Source organism: Culex pipiens, chromosome 3, assembly GCF_016801865.2.
Source record: "Culex pipiens pallens isolate TS chromosome 3, TS_CPP_V2, whole genome shotgun sequence".
Lineage (NCBI taxonomy): Eukaryota > Metazoa > Arthropoda > Insecta > Diptera > Culicidae > Culex > Culex pipiens.
In genome coordinates this window covers 123,891,258-123,906,115 of record NC_068939.1, presented here as the reverse complement: position 1 = coordinate 123,906,115, position 14,858 = coordinate 123,891,258, and the positions used below count along the sequence as shown (strand labels likewise).

Below are 14,858 nucleotides of genomic sequence, written 5' to 3'. Positions count from 1 at the left end.
AAATGTTGTTTTTTTTCCAGCGCGTGACCGGTTACCGACCTAAAAATCTTAAAGTTCCGTTCCGGTTGACGGAGGTTTACGGATGGAACAATCGTCAGAAAAGATTTCGCAGTAACGGAAGCAGAATTAAAAGAAAGTCCAGCCAGGTTGTACTTACTTGCCACAGCACAAACTGTTCCGCGGCCATGGTCAAGTTCCTCGCCTACGATTCTTGCTGCCACCTGCGACAATTTGTGCACTCATCTATGCAGCAGTACAAATACATCTCCAGCTTCACTGCACCGTATTTTTCTGCTGCGAGAACATAATGGAAACGTGCTTCTTTTCATTGAAAAGAACCATCACCTGTTGAGTATGTATTTTAATGCTGAACACTTGATGCAGAACTTTTTCATGCTTTTTTGTTTTGAAAAAAAAACCCCTAAAGCAATCCGATTGCCACAAATCGCTTCCAAACGTGAACAATAACAAACATTTATGACGGCTGTCGGAAGGATGTGTATCAAACCAGCGAAAACTTTCGCTGGAAAAGAAACCGTTTCGGAAATAACAAACCAGCGAAACCAAGTTGCTGGATTTGATTTCGCGCAGCCACCTTTTTCAGCGAAAAATTTCGCTGGTTTAGAGAAAAATTTCGCTGATATCAGCAAAACCAACCCAGCAAAATTCGGTCGCTGGTTTGGCGATCGATCCCCTTTCCGTGTAATGAAAAAAAAACTGATAAATTTTTGGAAATTTTTATTTTGATATTCCTATAAGGCGTTATCCATAAAGATTGTCACGCAAAAATCGGCCAAAATTATTTGAAAATGCATTTTCAATTCTCAAAAACAAATTTAAAACTTTTTTTTTTATTCAATAAATTATACATCTTGAGCCAGCTCTTTCAAAAGACCTAAGGTTAAAAAAGAACCGCGGTTCTTTTTTGTGAGCCACGGTTCTTTCGCTCTTTTCAGTGTACCGGTTCTTTGAGCGGTTCGCTTTTTTTGCCCACCTCTATTTTTTGCCAATTTGAATATGAAAAAAATAATAAGTTGCCCAAGTAACCACAAGCACTTAATTGAAGTATTAATTCAGTACTAAATCAGCACTGGAATGCTTTGAAGTAGTATGTAAGCTTTGCGAATGCCTCAAAGTACCAAGACTTTGCAGCATTACAACTGGCATTAAATCACCATTTACGACCTTGAAAATGTGCTTCAAAGCATTTGATGTTTATCAACAAAGTAACCCATCGATACGGGAAACATTTCAGCCTGGCACGCTCTTATTGACTTTTATTCTTCTCCCGTCATACCGTTCCAGTAAGCGTGCGGGCTAAGGCGCAATTCCCCCAGTGTGCATCAGTTTTATTTTTGCATGAACTGGGTTCAATTCCCGCTGATTGAAGTGTTTTTTTTTGTGGAAAACTGCAGCCTGTAATGGGTGGGTCTAGTGGCGCAGGGGTAGCGGCTTCGGCTGCCGATCCCGATGATGCTATGAGACGCGGGTTCGATTCCCGCCTTATCCACTGAGCTTCTATCGGATGGTGAAGTAAAACGTCGGTCCCGGTTTCTCCTGTCTCGTCAGAGGCGCTGGAGCAGAAATCCCACGTTAGAGGAAGGCCATGCCCCGGGGGGCGTAGTGCCAATAGTTTCGTTGCAGCCTGTAATGAAGCCAAATTTTTCAAAACATATGCCCATAGCACTAAGAACATTATCAAAAGTTCTCTGATAAACTCTGAATGACTTTTCTCGCAAGCAAAAAGCTGCTTTCCGGAAGTCTGATACAATTTGCGAAATTTTGCCAACCGTGGACCAAGCACTCCTCGGAAAAACAGTTCCCGTTAGCCGTTAGCCAGTACTTGTCCCTAATAACCTCAAGCTTTCCGTAATTGATTGCACTGCACTTACTGGCTGGTCGCAATTTGCTGAGTGACTCGTAAATAATTTCCGTCCAACGGGTTGACAACGGGTTTTTGAACCAAAACCATGAACCAGAATCTCTAAACAGCAGAAAGAAAGTCTTCCTTAATGTTCGATGCATCAACCACATCGATTAAAAGTTTCAAAACAAACACTCATTTCAGAATACATCAGTTGGCTGGCGCGCATCCTGGAGATCGACGAGAAAAATGCAAGAATAACATCAAAGTGTCACACTCACACATGAAACGCAACAGGAGAAAAAAAAAAAACAAATGAGGCCCACCGCCAAGTGTGTGGAGCAGCTGTTTTTTTCCCCAGCCTTGACGTCGATAAAGCAGTTTGTTTTTGTTCGACCTTTTTTTTTTTTTTTTTTTTTTTTTTTTTCATAAAATTATTTTTATTAGGTCCTTTTCGGTACTGGGACCTGGTTAGGACCGAGTCGGCTTTTGTAATTACATTTGACTTAATAATTACAGAGGATCTTGTGTGTAAATGTTAGTGGGAGGGGAGCCGATTACCCGCGGCCTACTCGGGGTTAGTAGGGAAGGGATTGATGTTAAAGACAAGGCGTGGGAAGGGAAGGGGGATTGTGTAGGGGTCTTGGTTGGCTCTGCTGGCCTTTGCGTTTTGTCCTCAGCCGCAACTCGGTGTCCAGCTGCTGGGGCGATCTTGCTTTGCTTCCGGTGCAACCAGAAACGACGGCTTTGTGTGAAGGCGAGTTATACTAACTAGAGGAAAACTAACTGAAGGGAAACTAACTGGAAGAAAACTAAATAGATATTTTGGAATCTGAGAGGAACTGATAGATAGGATAGAGAACATCAAGGTCTAGTTGAGATAGCGCGTATCGCATCGGGATTTCTGGTGGTCTTCCTCGGGCCCTGAGGGTATCTTTCAACTTAATTCTGTGAGCCTGGTGATCTGGACACGCCCATACGAGATGGTCGATGTCCTGATAACCCTGCCCACAGTCGCAAAGGTTCGTATCACTCATGTTGATACGGTACAGATGAGCCTTGGACGAGTAATGGTTCGACATAAGGCGGGACATCGTTCTGATGAATCCACGCGTCAAGTCCATTCCCTTGAACCAGGCTTTTCTTTGCACCTTAGGTCGTATGGAATACATCCAACGTCCCTTGGTGTCGTCGTCCCATTGATTTTGCCAATCCAGAAGCGCACGCTGCCTCGGAAAACCGTAGCATTCTTGTAGGCTAATTGGCCTTTCAAAAATGTCTCCACTCTCAGCACCCTTCTTGGCGAGCAAGTCCGCTTTCTCATTACCCGGAATCGAGCAATGAGCGCGGACCCATACCACCGTGATGCTGAAGGACTGAGCCGCCAGGTTGTTTAAAGTCTTGCGTATTTCCGTGAGGAAAAACGTAGACTCCCTGGTCGGCTTCAGAGACCGGATAGCCTCAACAGAGCTAAAGCTATCGGTGAAGATGAAGTAGTGGTCAGGTGGCATGGTCTCGATGATTCGCAGTGCGCAGTAAACCGCGGCTAACTCTGCGACGTAAACCGAACTCGGATCCTTCAGCTTAAAGAACAGCTGATAAGATTCATGATAAACACCGAAGCCCGTACAGCCGTCGAGCTTGGAGCCATCGGTGAAGAATCTGTTGTTTGGAGGAACATGGTTGTACTTTGATGCGAAGATCGACGGTACAACTCCCCGCAGAAGATGGTTTGGGATACCGCGAGTATCGGCTTTCATGGACGTGTCGAAGCCAATCAGGGTGCTGCTGGTTAACGGAGGCGTGCGCTGTACCGTTGTGCTCGGGCTCCACTCCCACGATGACATAAAGTCATAATATAGAAGCATGCGCCGAGACTCAACGTGAAGGTTCAGCAACGTTTCAAAGTTGTCAATTACCAGTTTATTCCTGTAATCACACCGGATCAGGAACCGGTAAGACAGTTCGTAGTAACGAGTTCGCAGAGGCAACACTCCCGCCAAGACCTCGAGGGTCATGTTGTGAGTTGAGTGCATGCATCCCAAGACAATGCGAAGACATCGGTACTGTATCCGCTGGAGAACCAACAAGCGTGATTTCGCAGCTGATTGGAAGCAGAAACTTCCATATTCCAGCACCGAGAGTATCGTTGTCTTGTACAGTCGAAGCAGGTCAGAAGGATGAGCACCCCACCGGTTGCCAGAGACGCTGCGCAGAAAATTAGTTCTTTGCAGGCACTTTTGCTTCAGGTAGTTGATGTGCTTCCCCCATGTTCCCTTTTGATCGAAGATGGTACCCATGTACATGAAGTGGTCCGACTGCTCGATAGTCTTTCCCGAGAGAGAAAGATTGAGCTGTGCCGGTTCATGCTTCCCCGTAAAAACGACTAGTTCCGTCTTCTCCGGAGAGAATTCAATACCCTTTCCAACTGCCCAATGGGCCAAGTTGTTCAGGGTATCTTGCAAGGGTTCTAGCAGATCGACTTCCTTCTTGGCAGCGATTGAAACCACTGCGTCATCTGCGTACTGTATAAGGGTGCAGTCTCCGGTCAAGCAATCATCGATGTCGCTGACGTAGAAGTTATACATGGATGGACTAAGGCGTGAGCCTTGTGCCAAACCCATGTAACTTATCCGGGTGATTGCCAGATCACCTTGCACAAAGTGCATGTGTTTTTCTGACAACAGGTTGATGAGGAAGTTGCACATCGTCGGATTGAGACCGCTCCGCCGAAGCTTTACACCCAACACCTCGATGGAGACTGAATCAAATGCACCCTTGATGTCTAGGAAGACAGAAGCCATTTGCTGTTTCTTACCACGGGCTATGTCGATCCCTGTGGTCAGCAAGGCTAGACAGTCGCTTGTTCCCTTGCCTCTCCGGAAGCCATACTGCGTGTCTGACAGCAAGTGCTCTCGTTCCATCCATGGTTCGAGGCGGTCGAGGATCATCTTCTCCAGCAACTTGCGTAGACACGACAGCAAGCTGATTGGACGATACGAGTTGTGGTCGGATGCCGGTTTACCGGGCTTTTGAATGGCAACCACCCGGACCTGTCGCCATTCGTGTGGAATTACGTTCTGCTCCACGAACGTGTTGAACAGATTCAACAGACGCTGCTTGGCGACGTCCGGAAGATTCTTCAGCAAGCTGAACTTGATCTTGTCCGGACCAGGAGCAGTGTTGTTGCCCGTCAATAGTGCTATGGAGAGCTCTACCATCGAGAAGGGAGGATTAGCATCGCTCCCATCAACAACGTCGAATGATGGTTGTGTCGGCACCGAGTCCGGGCACACCTTCTTGGCGAAATCCAATATCCACTTGTCCGATTTTTCCACACTCTCGTTCGGAACGGAACCTCTACGCATGGCCCTCGCAACGCGCCACAGAGTGCTCATGGACGTATCTGCTGGTAGTCCTTCAACGAACTCCCGCCAGTACATTCGCTTCTTCCGCTTCAGAGTATTACTGTACCTGCGATCAAGAGCTCTGTACTTTTGGAAGTTCGCTCGGATTCCACACTTGCAGAAGTCCACATAAGCTACAGACCTGGCCGCCGAGAGATCCGTACACTCCTTGTCCCACCAGGGGAGTGGAGGGCGCGTTCGGATGTATGGTCCCGGGACGGGTTTCGTCTGAGCTTGTATCGCACTGTCATAGATCAAATTAGCCAGAAACGCATATTCTTCTAGCGGTGCCAACCCTGCTCGCAACTCAACTCCAATGGAGACTGCCTCCGCGTACTGTTTCCAGTCGATATTTCGCGTCAGATCGTAAGGCATCTCCACCGTTGTCGATTGCTGTGGGCCATGGCTAACCAGAATAGCGATCGGCAAATGATCACTGCCACGAGGATCTTGAAGCACGTTCCAGTCACAAAGAACTGCCAGACTGTTGGAACAGAGCGACAAGTCGATGGCACTCGCCTTCGTACCAGACGTAGTTGGCGTTGGTGGTGTTGCAATCCGCGTAACTTGCTTGTCCCTGTTTAGGAGGGTCATCTGGAAGTCGTCGCACAGTTCATGAATCAGATATGCTTGAGGGTCTGTCTTGTGACTTCCCCACTCGGTGCTGTGAAGATTAAAGTCACCCAGAACTAGTCGCGGTGCCTGCAACAGCTCAAGCATACCCCACAACTTTTGTCGAGTTAACGACACCTGTGGGGGAACATAGACGGACACAATGCAAATGTCCAGTCCTCTGATCCTGGCCTGTACTGCGACTGCTTCGATTCCTCCTAGCTTCGGGAGCGTGACCTTTCTAAAAGTGTGGCATTTCCTGACCCCAATCAGTACGCCTCCACCTCTGTTTGGTCCTGCCCTGCTCTCTGTGATGATGTTGTACCCCCGGAAAGCTGGCGTCTCATCTCCGATAAGAAACGTTTCGCTCAGCGCAAACACATCACAGTCTCGTTCGAATGCGAATTGTTGAAAATCGTTTAACTTGGGGGTTAAACTTCTACAATTCCATTGTAGAAAGGAGATGCCGTTTTTCGTTTTTGGTGTATTACCCATCAAAGGAAATGAACGACAAGAGGGGCGTCGTGCTAGCAAGCTGTTTCCCGATGTGTCTAGCGAGAGGCTCTTTGTTCGACCTTTCGGCGAAGCATTAAATCGGCATCACTGTGCGCCACTTGAAATATTTCTCAAGGGAAAAGTGCTGATTAAATGTTTTGAAGCATTATTTGCTAGTATTAAATGCCAATATAATGCTGATTTAATGCCGCTATTTAGTGCCTCGCGGTTACTTGGGTGTCTAATTATTCATTCATTCATTTTTAGAATAAACATTGCGATATAAAAAATTGTTTTGTATCTTTTGAAAATTAGAATACCTGGAATAACATTCAAGTATTAAAAAATCTTGAAAATTGTTTTTCACAGCTTTGTATCTAATAAGTTCAAACCATTGGTAGCAGTTTTATTATGACCATTTGTAGCATTTATTTTATCGAGCAAGAATTTGCAAAATATTGAAGTTCCAGCTGAATAAAAAAATGTGACTATATAATCAATTATAATGTGATACTTCTAAATAATAGTAAGCAAACAATGTTAGAAAAGAGGATTTAATTTAATTGTGTACATTTCGAATTAATATTATGCAATCATAAAAAAAAACGTTTCTTAATCCACCTTTAGGTGATTGGTGCCTTCCTCTCATTTATAGAGTAATTCCAACCCCCCTAAAGTGTCCACATGGTTTATGGATCTCTCCTAACGTGATCGCAGCATCTAAGAGGTCCTAATAAAAATAAGTGATGAGTAAAAAAAATATACTAACTACAGACTTTTTGTCAATACTATACAGACATCGCCTTTGAGGAAAATGGCATCCCTCTACATGGCTTTTTCGTGGCGACCATTTGAGGTTATGTAAGTTCAGACCATTTTTAAACTGCTTGTAATTTAAGATAGGTAAGTCAGATCTTGGAAATTCTTAATCCACAAGCAAGGTCATTTCAGAACCTTTCTAAAAATATATAACATGTGAGGGTTTCATGCAGGGCTGCGGAGTCGGGTCATATTTCAAACGACTCCGACTCCGACTCCGACTCCGGCTTTCTCAGATTAGCCGACTCCGACTCCGACTCCGGCTCCGGCTTTCAACAAATGGTTGGCTCCGACTCCGACTCCGGCCTACCAACTCTAGCCGACTCCGACTCCGACTCCGACTCCAGCTTTCAACAAATGGTTGGCTCCGACTCCGACTCCGACTCCACATATTTTTAAATGTTTCAAAAGTTAGTTAACTATTATTAGTTAATTATTTTTAAAACATTGATAATTAGGATTATTTGAATACTCTCTAAGCGTCATGTTTTTCTCAAGAAAAATAAGTTAAGTAAAAGTAAAGTAAAGTAAATAAACGGAAAAAAAGTTTCTAGGTTACAAGTTTTATACGTTATGGAAACAGAAATCAAAAAATATCTTCAGTTTTAGAGGCATTTTGAGAAGAACAGTTATGTAAGTTAATTTGGATTTATTTGCTTAACCTCAAATTTGAAAATATTTTTTTCAAGGTAATAAATTTAAATATTAAATTATTATTTTTGAAAGAATAACTAAAAGAAACCTGGCCTTAATGATCTATTGAACATTAAAATTCAATTTGCTCACTTTCAGGCTGACATTTGTAAGAAGCACAGTGACAGGCACCTTGTTTTTAAAATGACAATTTTAAACGAAACATTTTTTTTGTTTTTTTTAAGACGTACATGGACATCACGGCTGAAGGAGATTATTATTGCAAATCAATGTATCTAAACAATTTCTTCGTGAAAAGTACGCTTAAGATGTCCTTTTCAAATATCTGTGACATGGAAAATATTTTACCCTGGAAATTTTTAATTTATTTAAATTTTAAAATTTTATATACTTTAAAAAGGAGGCGCACGATACTTCGTGAATGTTCACCTAAAACGAAGTTTTATGAATGATCTTGCGCCTCCATCGAAATATATGAAAAAACTTAAAATATAATAAAAAACAAATATCCACAAGTAAAATATTTTCTAGGTCACAAATATTTAATTTTTTAAGGTACATTGTTATGCAATGATTATCACCTTTCGTCATATTGGCGTGGGACATACAGTATGAGAAAATTCGTACCAGTTGATAATATTTTGATTTTGTTTTTTGTATAATATTTGAAAAATAAATTAAAATCCTACATTTTGTTCTATAAATTTTTTTATTAGTTCATTTTTCTCTGAATTCTTGAGATTTGGTTTTTTTTTGCAACGATATCAAAATAGTTTAACTAAAATCAACATCAACAATCAATGATTAATTCAAAATTTGTTGCAACTTCTTTTGATATTTTTTGTTAGTTTCAATTATTCAAATGCAACATATTGATTTTCTTTTACTTAGTGATAAACAAAATGCGCATGTTGAGTTCCAAGTAAGAGATTGTTATTATCGTTGATTATTTGTTACAAAAGTTAAACTGTCAGTGACTCTTTTTCGATTTGCAAAAACAGTGATTACTATTTTTAATCTTTTTATGTACCTCGTACCAAGACATATGCTATCGGGGTAAAAGATGATTGTGTGTGTACTTTTTTTTTAGAAATATCTGGATGAAATTTGGTCAAATTTGAATTGAAAGGGCACATAAATATAGGCAAAAGGAAGCATTCAAGAATCAATTAGATATGTCTGACTACATAACCAATATTTTTTTAAATTATTTTTTAAATTATGATACTACATACTTGGGTAAGAGGTTATCATTTAGTGATTATAGTGTAATAACACAATTAGAGCTTTTCAATCACAATAAAAAGCTTCAAAAACACAATGGCATCTGATAAATCAATAAAAATATAAGATGTTTTGAAAATTAGCCTGTTCTATAGGAAATACTGAACAATAAAAAAAACATATTTTTTGTTGAATTTAAGATAACTCCGGCTCCGACTCCGACTCCGGGTTATCAGAAATCCTCGGCTCCGACTCCGACTCCGACTCCAGCTCTAAAAATTTAGCCGACTCCGGCTCCGACTCCGACTCCAGCTGTTAGAGTTTTGACGACTCCGACTCCGACTCCGACTCCAGGTCCCCAAAAAGACCCGACTCCACCGACTCCGGCTCCGACTCCGACTCCGACTCCACAGCCCTGGTTTCATGAAAAAACCACCCTTTTTACCATAATTTTAATTTAATATGAAACAGTTTTTTTAACATAACTTTTTAAATACATGATAAAACTGCATGAATTTTAATAGCAACTTAGGGGACGTTAAGACGGATCGATTAAAACCATTCCGGCCAAAATCGGTTGAGCCTGTGACGAGCTATTCCAGTGACATTGATTTGGTACACATGTCTACATGGAGCCAAACACACAGACATTTGCTCAGCTGGTGATTCTGAGTCGATATGTATAAATGACGGTAGGTCTAGGAGGTATAATTAAAAAGTTCATTTTCCGAGTATTTTTATAGCCTTTCCTCAGTAAGGAGAGGAAGGCAAAAACGCCTAACTTGAAACTTGCAATTCATAAAAAAAATCGTTTTCGATTGCAAATTCAGTTTTGCATCTATAATGATTTTTGAATTTTTGTTTATATATATTTTCAATATTTTCAATTATTTTCCAAAAATCACAATTTAAACAAAAATCTCCAGTTCCAGATTTTGCACTATCCTGAACTCTAGCGCAAAAGAAGCCTTCTGATTAAGTAACGAAAATTAAAACCTACATGTTTTAAGAATTCAACTTTTAGAGAGATGATAAGAAGAAAAATTAAAAGATAGTACGTCGATGCGGATGGATCGATGATCCCTTCACAAGGACTTTAAAGAAACAGATGGTAGGAAGAGTAATAGAAGAACAGAGAATCAGGAATAAGAACGGATGGAGAGCAAAGTGGACTCTCCCAACACAAAGACATCAGTTATGATATGGATTTAAAATGAGCTGATCATAATAATTTTAATGGCCTTATTCTTAAAAAACTAGTTTTAAACCTTCTGTCACGTTAGTAAATCAACTGTTAAAAAAAACCGTGGGAATTGTCATTAGAAGGGAAATTTTATGTACTTTTCGAATCTGCAATAATCCAGAAGGGAAATTTAAGAATTTAGAACAAAATTATTCATTTTTAAATTTCGTGTTTTTTTGTTACATTGCAGGGTTATTTTTTACAGTGTAACCTTGAGTGTAACATAGTTCTTTCTAACGGTAAATCCACCGACAGGTAACGAACGACAAAACTAAGAGAAACGCTAAAAGTAACTTTTCCAAATTTGTTTTCCTAAAATCGCGACAAATCTTTTATGTTTTTAAGCCTTAATCCAAAGTGATACTGATTGAGCAATCAGACACTCAAATTAAACTTATTCTGGATTGTTATTTAAAATTTGGCTGATTACAAAAAGATATAACATAATAAACCTAACGACCCTATCCCTTCCCCCTCACCAGGTTCCGTCCAGCTTGGCGAAGAGGTAACCGCATCAACAACGAACTCCTCATCCCACTCTCCACTAGCCTCGTTCAAGTCGTACATCACCCATCCGGAGATCCTGCTGCACCACCACCGCGACTCTCCTCCCGGATCCCCCCGCAAAAAGAAGATCCTCAGCGGCAACAAAGCGGTAGACAAGCTGATCCACACGCTGGTCGATTACATAATCCGGGACTTTATCGACTCGTGGTACACGGTCGTGTCGGATAGTCGCGAGTTTAGCGACGCAAATATACGTAACAGTATTGAGGGCTTGGTTTTGAACGTTTGTCAGCGGCTAAAGTCGGCGGAGTTGCTGCCGCTGATGACGACCAAGCTGATTGACGATTTGGCACGGCACACGAGGTTCTACCGGTTGGCCAGCCAGGATGTTAGCAGCAACGTGAAGCCACCGACGAGTGCGAACGATCAGAAGCGGTTGAAGATCCACGAGAAGTTGTCGCCGCAGAAGAAGAACCACCGCGGAATGGGCGATGGCCATCGACGAAACAAGAGTGAAACGGATTTGACGTGGCACTTGGGGAATGCGGCGCTGCAGAAGAATGTGGCGAATTCCAAGTTTTACGGCGTTCAAGCGGATGAGCAATCGCTGGTGGATCCGGAGGTGATGTTGTTGAACTCGTTCTTTGGGTTTTGCGACGAGTACAAGAAGGAGTGCATGGACGAGGAAGCAATGCTGGAGTACTTTCATCGGATCGCCGAAACCGTGCTGTACTTTACCCTTCCAGAGGAGGACTTCAACTGCCAGACGTTGCGGGCTCTTCTGTGCAACATCCTCGCGAATACCGTGCTCCGACCGATGGTGGCCACCCTGGCCGATCCGGACTTTATCAACCTTCAAATCGCCAAACACGCCGCCAAAGAGGTCCCGGCCGGTGAGTTCCTGCTCAAGATGATCCGCCAGTCGAACGACCTGTCCGAGCTGAGGGCCTGTCGGCAGCTCATCACCAAAGAAATGGACGCCAAGCACAAGGACTCGAGCTACAGTGCCGAGCTGGCCAGCCTCAAGTACACGCAGAAGCTGATCGATCTGCGGATTAGTCACCTCCAGAACAACAAAAGCGACCTTGGCAAAAGTGAGAAGGAAAAGCCCTGCTCGAGCCTGCCCCGGCTGAGTTTGGACGACATTCTGCGCAAGGAGCTGGCCGTGTCGTACTATCTGGACTATCTGAGCGTGCTAAACCTGCAAAAGTATGTGATATTTTACTTGACGGCGCAGGGTGAGTTGAGGGCCACGGACCACTCGGAAGAGAATATTTTTAACGGGTGATTCTGTTTTCAGAGTGGAAAATAACCACCAGCCAAAGCTTTTCGGAAGTGCAAATCAACAAGTCGAAACCTAGCCGGGAGGAGGTGATGCGGGTGATACGGGAAAAGGCGAACAATTTGTACCAGGAGGTGAGCCTGCCTATTCTTCTAGTAATACGATTAAAATATTTATCTTTTTTGACAGTAGTGGCGGTGTAACAATCCTTTTAACCATAACCAAATCACACCGCCTCTACTGTCAAAAAGATAAATATTATGATCGGATTATTGATCCTTGCACTGTAACTTGGATTTGGCCCGCACTTTTCTCTCGCACTTTTGACAACAAAATTTCCAAAAACTAGGCAACCAGCAGTTGTTTATTTACATTTCCAGTCGCAGTTTCCACCAAACTGGACATTCGCACTTTAAAATTGCGATTGACAGGTGAGCAACATCGGCTCGCTTTGATCATTTTTTGAGAAAATTAAAATTTTCCATGCCAGCTTGACAAGTCGCAATAGTGCGATCGATAGCAATAATTTAGTGCGAAGTCCAAGTTAGTGAGAATTGCGCAATATTAGACGACGATTTCTTGATAAAAAAAGGTGCAGGTGGTTATGTTACACATGACCAGTATGACAAAGAACTTTGCAAGATGATTGTTGAAATTTTCGATAAGAATGTCCGGTCCAAATTTCCCCATGATTCCCTTATAATTTGTGAATAGTTTTAAGACATAATATCAACGTCCTATCGAACTAAGGGGACGGAAATTGCAAATGGAGCTGCAATAGAAATCAAGGTGAAATCAATCGACTTTCCCTCACCACTCGAAAGTTATCAAGATGCGGAAATGTTTTTGCAAGGCTGTTGCAAGCAATTGGCGGCAGCAAAGTAAATTTCAACAGCAAACATTAAAACTGCCCTTTCAAGGGCTCTCATTGAATTCGAAATAGTTATTCTATATTTCCAGAAACAGAATTTCGCCGCGGCACAATAAAAAGGCAATCGCAGTAATCGATTTATTACTTCCTGCGTAAAATAAGCGATTTATTTTACTGCGTAACTTCAGATAATGGTCAGATGCATGTGCAGTATCAAAAACCATAAAGTTTGATACCCATATTGCCCTAACTCTTATGGTTCGGCAAATGTCCCCTCATCGGAACATCCGCGGGGCCTCCGGCCACTCCGGATTGTGGCCAATACTTCCGAAATTTCAAATTTCATGTCCAGTATCAAAAACCATAAAGTTTGATACCCATATTGCCCCAACTCTTTTGGTTCGGGAAATGTCCCCCTTCGGAACATCCGCGGGGCCTCCGGCCACTCCGGATTGCGGTCACGACTGCCGAAATGTTAAATTTCATGTCCAGTATCAAAAACCATAAACTTTATCGCAACCACAACCAACTTGACCCAAAGGGAACTGGTTCTCGATCAACACGGAGACCCCTTCTTGATGCCGTTAACCGGAGCCTTCCGGGATCAGCAGCTTGACCACATCGGTCCCTAACGTTCTTCCTTGATGGCCTGCAGCGACAATCCGTCCCGTTCCTGCGACGGCCCGAGCCATTTCGGCGACCTCTCCACGTCGTTGACCGGGGGAAATTTCTGCTTTCCCTTCTGATTCTGCAACTGCCACTCGATGTTGACTCCTCGGCTGTCAGAAAATTATGAGCTTGAGTGGAGATGATTTTAGATACATCAATCTCACGTCTCTCGGAGAGGATGATCGGGAAAGGTTTGTTCAACCAATCAGCGTGAAGGAAAAAGAGGGGAAGTCTGCGAAGAGGGGAAATCGCCACGTAACGATTTCGCTCCGCAAAAATTGGGTTCCGATCTTTTTATTCATTCTCTTTACACAGACTACACACCACCTAGAGCACCAAACAGTGCGTTGCAAGTGTATTTGTAGCAAGAAAGCTCGTGTGTGTGTGTGTGTGTGTGTGTGTGTGTGTGTGTGTGTGTGTGTGTGTGTGTGTGTGTGTGTGTGTGTGTGTGTGTGTGTGTGTGTGTGTGTGTGTGTGTGTGTGTGTGTGTGTGTGTGTATGTGTGTGTGTGTGTGTGTGTGTGTGTGTGTGTGTGTGTGTGTGTGTGTGTGTGTGTGTGTGTGTGTGTGTGTGTGTGTGTGTGTGTGTGTGTGTGTGTGTGTGTGTGTGTGTGTGTGTGTGTGTGTGTGTGTGTGTGTGTGTGTGTGTGTGTGTGTGTGTGTGTGTGTGTGTGTGTGTAGTAAACCACACTAAAATTGTGTTCGCGGAACCACACTAATATCGAAAATCGATTTTCCCCCAGATCGATCGGATGAGCAAACTCGTGAAGGGTAGTTGCACGGCAGAAACCAGGCGCACACAAATGAAGCTTCCCAGCCCGCGTTTGATTGTATGCGTTGATAATTTTGTGCTCTTTCAAGCCCCAAACTTGCCACTCGATTTCCCTTCCGCACACACAAACACTCACTACCGTACCCAACCAGATTTTTAAAGAATACTCTTTCGTGTGAATTGGCCCTGAAAAGGGCCATTTTAACGTCCTATGACGATGATAAAACCATGCGATGATGACACTCCAAGTTGCCGGCAATTTTCCCTCCCGCGCCTGCTCTGCCTCTCTTTCCAATTTTTCAATTCTCTCCTTCCTCTCGGCGGCTCTGCTGTGCTGCTGCTGCTTCTCGATCCTCCTCGTGCAAAGCTTCGGACTCGTTTGAGCTTCAACCGGCGGCACGGCGCTCTTTTATAACCTCGCTTGGCTGTGACGGCTCGAC

At 43.2% G+C, this 14,858-nt stretch overlaps 1 protein-coding gene across 4 annotated transcripts in view; it reads left to right on the top strand.

The window, feature by feature from the left end:
• Positions 1–14,858, top strand: part of LOC120412934 (sorting nexin-13-like) — a 31,455-nt gene that overhangs the window by 10,218 nt on the left and 6,379 nt on the right. For all 4 annotated transcript variants that reach the window (XM_039573568.1, XM_039573567.1, XM_039573571.2 and 1 more), the window contains 2 exons: positions 10,801–12,063; positions 12,126–12,241. In XM_039573568.1, coding sequence (XP_039429502.1) covers positions 10,801–12,063; positions 12,126–12,241 — 1,379 coding nt within the window. The remainder of the gene's footprint in view (positions 1–10,800; positions 12,064–12,125; positions 12,242–14,858) is intronic.